Consider the following 7,440-nt stretch of genomic DNA (forward strand, 5'->3'; position numbering starts at 1 on the left):
GACACCCAACACATTGAACAAGTTGGTTGGATTTGACCCAAACCACCCTGTAAATTGTGACATTCTTTTTCTTAAACGAGAAAAAACATCTGAGCAGCCCAAATGATGATTACCACTTCCAAAATACTCATCAACGCCATATGGCCCAAGGGGTATCTGTATACCGCACTTAACACCACCAAAAGTCTTTCTAAAAAGTCAATCACCCAAAAGCTTGTTTGGATAGAAAATTTTCTTTCTCTAAAAACCTATTCATAAAACTTAGAATGTGTTTAGATTAGTAGTGGTAAAACTAACTTTTATTTTATTTGACTTTTGCAAACATAAGTTAAGGTAAAAATGAGTTAATATAATGTGATTTATGTTTAGATTGATATTATAAAAAAGTCAATTTGGCACTTTGAAACTTATTTGGGTGATTAATAGAAAAATAAATTTAGATATAAAATGACTAAAAGACATATGAACTTTATTCAATAATACATATTTATAATATGATAATTGTTAGAGAATAATTATAATTAAAATTATAAAAATAAAAAGAGTTATCATTGAGAAAATTTTGAAAATAAATTTTAATTGATTAAATATATATAATAGATAAATATGAATATAAATTAAAATTCATTGAAATTGAAAAATTTTTAATTACATAATTTTCTTGTTAAAAATAACATAGTTAAATATTTTGTTTTATGTTAATTTAATTTAATTCCTTTTTTTTATTTATTTTTTCCCCCCTTCACCAAATACATCAATTGTGAATTTAGATTTAAGACTCAACATAAATAAGGAACACGTGGGATTACCCCCAACCACATCTTCATTGACTAGTTTCTGGTCTTCTTGTTTTCATTTCTTCCTCGTTTTCTTCAGATGGAGATTGCAAGTTGGAAAAGAGAATAGAGGGAGTGAAACCTTCTGGTCTTCTTATCAAGAAGGCAAGCTCGATGAACTGTGAGGACGCTTGAGATAGGGGCTAGTTCAAGTGATTGGATCCTCTTCTTCAAGCACAACTTAGAGAGAGAAAGAAGAGAGAGAGGTCGCTATGCGTTACTGTGATTCTTCTTGTTCAGCTTCGATAAGCCTGAATGTGTGAATGAGAAGAGAGAGGAGGGCAAATCTGAGTATGTAAATGCACCTAATAGTAGACTGACTTTTGCAACGCCCACCGTAGCCTCTTCTCATGTTCAACGGTGCCGTGTTTTTTCTTCACAAGTCAGAGGGAAAAAAAGTCAATCCAAAGAAGTTTTTATCTTTAGATAAGCCTACAACCGACATTTTTCATTTTCCCAAGTACGTTTGGAGCTCTTAACGGATATCCAAACGCATGCTTAAGAAGTCATGAAAAAGTCAGTTTGGTAAATGTAAGTAGAAACTGCTTTTATTGTTTTGAAAGTCGGTTTGACAAATGTACTTTCAACAGATGAAAACTAAAGACACGCTAACTCCGGTAAAAAAAAAAAAAAAAAAGACGCTAACCAATTTGGCAACCACATTAATTAATATCATAGACTCCAAAAAGAAGCAAAGTACTAGGCCAATCCATGTCCCAATGAAGGAGCCTAAAGAGATTCTTGATACTTAGGGAGACTCCCTTGATAAGCCTCCCGCTTCCCTACAAAGCTCATATTGGCTAAAGTATCCAGCGTTGGCATTGGTCCGGTTTAAATAGCGATTTTGTCTAGGTGCTATATATAGTCCAATTAAACCTAAGTCATCATCTCGTCTTCGTCTCCTTTAGCTTGAGTGACCTTCAAGTCGCATGCCTTCAGCTTTATCATTAGGCGGGTCAAGCATTGATATCTCATTAATTGGTATGAAACACATAAAGTAATTTTTCAACATTCAAACCATAGTTTATGGGGGGAAAAATTACACAGGTCCCAAGCAATACAATTTATTAATCTAAAGTTACTTGAAATCTCAAAATAAATAGGAAGTGCTATGGAATCTAAGAGTAATAAATTCTAAATGAGAAATTACATCATTGTTCTCATCTCTAGTTGGCAAACTCATGAGTATGAATTAACAAGTCAATAAGAATCTATTGACAAATTGGGAAGTGTCAATTGACAACTAAATTTATGAGATAATATAACATTCACATAATATCAAATTACAAAAAAAAAAATTTATATAACACTGACACCCCCCGCTTGTCAATAGATTCCTATTAACTTGTTGATCCATACCCATAAACTTGTCAACTACTGTTTGTAAGAAAATCATGATATAAACCTATTATTTCATCAGATATCAATATGCATTTTAGCTTAAAATTTGTTATATAATACTTTTTTGTAATAATTTAATTTTATGTGAAGATTATTTTATCTCATAAGTTTAGTTGTCAAATGACACCTCCTAACTTTTTAATAGGTTCCTATTGACTTGTTAATTACCACCCGTTAGCTTGTCAATTATGGACAGAGACAATGATGTAATTTTTTATCTAGAATATATTGCTCTTGTGTCTCATGAGACCTCTTATTTATTTTGAGATTTTAAGGAGCTTTAAATTAATAAATTGTGCTGTTTTGGACTTGTATGTAATTTGCTGTAGTTTATTGTAATTATGAGCCTTTAATATAATTTTCTTTAAACAGGCGCACACCGGGCTTTTACCTTTTGCAGCCCATTCGCGCCGTAGTGCCCAAAAAGGAAGAAAAAAAAAGAAATAATCCATTGAGGAATCCTATATATTCATGCCTTGCGAATGCCACCTTTATGCCTATGAAAAAGGATAATAAAAACGGAAGAAACAATTGGGGGGGGGGGGTGGGGAGTCTATTCAGTCTAGGTTGAACGGGAATCACTAGCATTATCACGCGTCTTACGCAATATTTAATTTTCTATAAAAATTTAAAAAAACAGCTTAATTATAATACATGTGCTTTTCTCAAGATTTTGATTACAAATATTTAGAAGAAAACTACCAAGGTTGAGATACCTTGTATTTCTAGCTAGCATGTACTTAGGATAAAGATGAAAGCTTGTGCTATAATGAAATGTTAACTGCTATACAAATGATGATTCAGGATCAAGACTCCATTAATGTGGGTATTTGGGCATTTTCACCAAAATCAATCTTGTTCAATCTAATGCAACACAAAACTTGCTCTGGAAGTTCCTCTGGTTTTTGTGCCTGTCATTTCAAACTGGTCAGTCCTAAGTTCAATGACATCCCTTAAAAGTCACCAAAACGTTTAACCTATCAGATCATTCTAGAGAAGTCCCTCTCAGGAGATTTTGATCAATACTAAATCCTACGGCCTAAGATCCCATCATGTTGAACATATTAGCATAGTACCAACCTGAATGGTTAAACCCAGATCAACAATGCCATCTTTCAGACGGTCTCGAAATGCTTCAAGCCCTTTTCTTGATATGTAGCTGAACCGATGAATGTCCAGATCAATCTCCAAGTAGTTAGGACCCTTTTGGTGAAAAGATCAACAACGTTAGAAATCACGAATCAATCCTTTGTCACAAACAACATGGTAACGGACCATATACGCATGTGTTACCTCATAAAAGCTGTGTTGAGGCCTTGAGAGTACAGGTTTTTCATTGTAAGCATGAACCAGCTTCTTTTCAGCAGAACTCAAGTTCATATCCTTAGGATTGACGAGTCCGGCCATGATCTTTAGTCTTTCTCTGAAAGGAATACTTGAGTCTTTTGTGAACCCTTTGATCTTTTCTATCTCATTATCTATTAATTTCTGCGCAAGTTTACACCGACCATTTGTAATATTAACGAGTGAAACTGTCTTTGAAGGATCAATGATCAATCAAGTATTAGTGGAAGACCTTTCTTCTCCCCCCTTTTCAATTAATAAGTTTGATCCTGCTGGCACCCTATAAATAGGTGCTCCTGTAAAAACTACGTAGTGTCAATAAATAGCAAAGAAAAGCATTCAAACTACCTTTATGGTTTCTTGAAATTGCGAAGAAATATGTTGGTCCAGAGTCTCAGTAACCTTGAAATACAGTACAAGACTCATCCCTTCTCCATCACTATCACCAAGAAACATTGCAGCTGGATATGTAGGCATCTGCCGCATGAAAAAAAAAAAAAAAAAAGGTAATATGACCCATCATCAACCATTCATAAAAAACCAATCTCATCCTAGTAAATAACCTGCACCACTAAAAGAGGAAAAACAGTGCAATCTAACAACTTTAACACAGAATTAGCATATACATACCTGGATATTTACAATAAGAAGTGAAGGAATTTTCCCAAAGGGTTTCACATTTGGAAGCTCAAGCTTTTGGGCAATGTGGTTTATCTTTCTGGGACAGACAAATAAATCAACACCAATGGGAACATAGGGACTGTGATTTGGAGCAGCGGACTTGCACTTGTCTCTGGAAATTGATTCATCAGATCAGACAATCATGTAATTATGTTATTCTATGTTAAACATATATAAAAATTAGTTCCAATGTCTCCGTGAAATACCTGAAATAGGTTTCTCCACGAAGTTTAAATGTTGATGATGGAATTTCAGACCAATATCCAGAGGATGGCTTCTCTCCTTCCTGGCATGGAATTATGCATCCTGCTCTGGGACGATACAGATATCTTTTTGATTGACCTAACGTACAATTATAGGATCAATAAGTTTAATCCATAACAAAATATCATGTGCCAGATTTACGAAAACTAAGCAAATGGTAGAAGTCACATGCAGAAAAGAAGCTTGCGCTCAAATTTAGATTTTATGCATGACTTTCAATGCTTACAACAAGCTTGTTACACTGAGAGTTATGTTTTTTTCTTATGGGAATCATATTTTGGCCGTGGACAGATAAGTGTCTTTTCAATTTGGTTCTGCATACATTGTTTCATTCAATTTAATTTTATGATCCACTATATATAAATTACAGCAACCTACAACTTCCATAAATAACAAACCGAAGCAGATTCCAAAAATGCCTACTAATTAATATTGACCAACTGTGTAAGTTTTTCTTGATGGAATGCAAAATAAATGTCTTAATAACCTACCATGTTCAGTGATTTCTTCTCTGTCACAGGACCTTCGCTTGAAAGAAAGCTTGAAAATCGTTGTCTGCATTTTCTGACACTGAAGAGCCTTGCCTGGCCGATTTGGAAGTTTTTGATTGGAACTTATCGGAAGAGGAAGGCTCAATTTCGCTGGATTATCTAGAGCCTTCTCCTCCACTTCATGTTTTTGTTCTTTAACACCTTTGAAACTTCCATGACTTCTTTCAAAGCGAGAAATTTCATACTTTCCTGCATCAGCTTTAACATAACTTTCATGGTACTCTTCGCACATACACTTATTACCTCCATGTATACTATTGTTGTCATCATCTGAATCAGGTTCCAGAACGCTGACGGTGTCAAAATATGCTTCCTCCTGGGAAATCACTTCAAGAAATAAAGTACCTAATTACTCAGTATCATTTCTTCAGGCACAAAAGTTCGTTCCTTAAAAACATGAACATGAGTGCCAAGTGTATAAGTAAACACATGCCTTCCCAAATACTTGGGTCTATACATAACCTGACAAGTTCAGGCACGATTTGGATAGGTCAGACTTTAGCCCCAGAGGGAAAAAAAATTAGAGTTGGGCTGGGTCACCTACTTGGGTCGACCCTGCAGGTTAGTATGGCCTGGCCTTCTTCGATATCGAACCCAACTCAACCGGTGAATGTCCCTATTAGATAGTGAGATCTATAATTTGAAAGTCGAGCTAAGTAAACTAATTTCATGACATACACACACATGAATGTTATAGTTACATGCATGAATGATCAATGTTATCTTATATGTGTTTCCTAGCTTGGTTGTAATGAGTTGACTGAGGGAGAAAAGGATCATACAGTTTGTCGCATCATATTGAGTGTGTTGCCATTCAAGCTGAGTAACTTGAAATGTTGAATTGGACACTAGAGATCGCCTACAAGTAGTAGTGGAGCCATTCTCAAGGTCCACATGAACAAATTCACAAACAGAACAATAATCTGTCACACATGTCCCTGCATCACTATGCCTCCTCTTAATACCAGCATTAAACACCACAGCATTTGAGACCTTTCCACTGCATTTCTTGATCCAATGAAGCTTCTTCCTTCTTCTAGTATTTCTTGAAGGTACTGACACACAATGACCCATTGTATGTTGTCAACCACTCAAATTCTCCAGACTTTTCAAATTTGATTTCGTGAGAACGGTGAAAGCCTCAGAAGAATCTCCACACCAGGTTACGAGAATACCAAGAACTAAGTTCTCGCATTACCTGTATTGTTCAATAGCTTCCCGGCCTAAGTTATCAAGCTGAGAGATAATTATGAAAACACAGTGAAACGAAACTTTTGAAACATGTATGTAGTTTTTAAAACATAAGAGCAACAGTTTCTGATTATCCCATAAGAAGTGATCAAAATGTTACGTCTACTGTATGATTCAAAATGACATAATTTCAACATCAACTTAATGAATTCAAAATAGAAGAAGAAAAAATGTTCATGGGAAATATATAAATCAATACACACACAGTCACGTACCTCCGGAGCCGGAAGGTAGAGGTCAGCGCCTGCAGAAAACTTAAAAACTTGTATGTAGATTTCCAGTTCCACAAGCAGAAGAAAGTATTGCTTCTTAGTTTTCAATAGAAAGATGGAGGAGGAAACGACTTAGGAGTCCACATCAAAAGATTCTTAAAAGAAGCATGGAAAGGAAGATGGATAGCAAAACTATTATATAACAATGCGTCAACATCAGAAAAACATAAAATATAACAAAAAGGAAGCATCATGGGAAGAACAGACAAGGCAGAGGAATATGTATGATTTAGAAACAACCGAGAGAGAACGACAACCACCTTGAAATTCTTGGATATCTGTTTTAATATGGAAAAAGACTGAAACTTTAGAATCTTTGTCGAAGATAAAATGCAGATGGCATTGTGGGTCTTGGGTAAGATTCATCTTCAGTAAAACCCAGAACAGGTATGGCAGGGAAGATCATAAATGATAAAGTCAACAGAAGTTAAATTAACTAAAGAAAAAATATTTTTCCTTTACAATCAGATCTTAAATAATTTAAGGGGAAAAAAAACTAATCGCTCTAGAAAATAAAGGGTCACAGAATACCTTTCTTTTCATATAAAAAATCAGTGGGTGGGGGTCTCTCCTTCTCTGCAGCTTCCGAACCCAGAGACAGGGAGAGACAAGGGAGGGGTTCGGAGCAACAAAGTTGGTGGGTCCGACGATGAAAATGTCGGATCCAAATGCTGCAATTTTTTTCCTTAAATGTTCTTTCTTTCTGCTTTAAAGAGAAAATTCGATGTTATTAAATGAATTTGGGAGAAAGCAATAACAACGTGGGTGTGCGTGTAATGGAACAGAGGTGATGGTGAGAAGCATGATGTTGTTACTTGTCGTCGTTATCTCCTCGATGTT

At 35.2% G+C, this 7,440-nt stretch overlaps 1 protein-coding gene across 1 annotated transcript; it reads right to left on the reverse strand.

Moving 5' to 3' along the window:
* Window positions 1–2,868: 2,868 nt before the first annotated feature.
* Window positions 2,869–6,561, reverse strand: LOC114747592 (uncharacterized). Its single transcript, XM_028935942.1, has 9 exons — window positions 6,544–6,561; window positions 5,860–6,275; window positions 5,018–5,404; window positions 4,469–4,604; window positions 4,212–4,374; window positions 3,930–4,058; window positions 3,531–3,725; window positions 3,318–3,440; window positions 2,869–3,148 (listed from the first exon to the last, which is right to left on the reverse strand). Exons 2-9 carry the CDS (start codon window positions 6,149–6,151, stop codon window positions 3,044–3,046), a joined length of 1,530 nt encoding a protein of 509 aa, XP_028791775.1. The 5' UTR covers window positions 6,152–6,275; window positions 6,544–6,561; the 3' UTR covers window positions 2,869–3,043.
* Between the last annotated feature and the right edge of the window lie 879 nt (window positions 6,562–7,440).

The sequence above is a fragment of the Neltuma alba genome, unplaced genomic scaffold (assembly GCF_004799145.2).
Source record: "Neltuma alba isolate B1F8T4 unplaced genomic scaffold, ASM479914v2 tig00005374_pilon, whole genome shotgun sequence".
In the NCBI taxonomy this organism is placed as follows: Eukaryota; Viridiplantae; Streptophyta; class Magnoliopsida; order Fabales; family Fabaceae; genus Neltuma; species Neltuma alba.

Bases quoted from the DNA above. Each gene is read 5' to 3' on its own strand.
- LOC114747592 (XM_028935942.1), bottom strand. From the start codon at position 6,151: ATGGGTCATTGTGTGTCAGTACCTTCAAGAAATACTAGAAGAAGGAAG. The intron at 5,405-5,859 runs GTATGATCCTTT...TATTTCTTGAAG, and splicing joins TCAATATGATGCGACAAACT to TGATTTCCCAGGAGGAAGCA. The intron at 3,726-3,929 runs GTAGTTTGAATG...AAACTTGCGCAG, and splicing joins AATTTCAAGAAACCATAAAG to AAATTAATAGATAATGAGAT.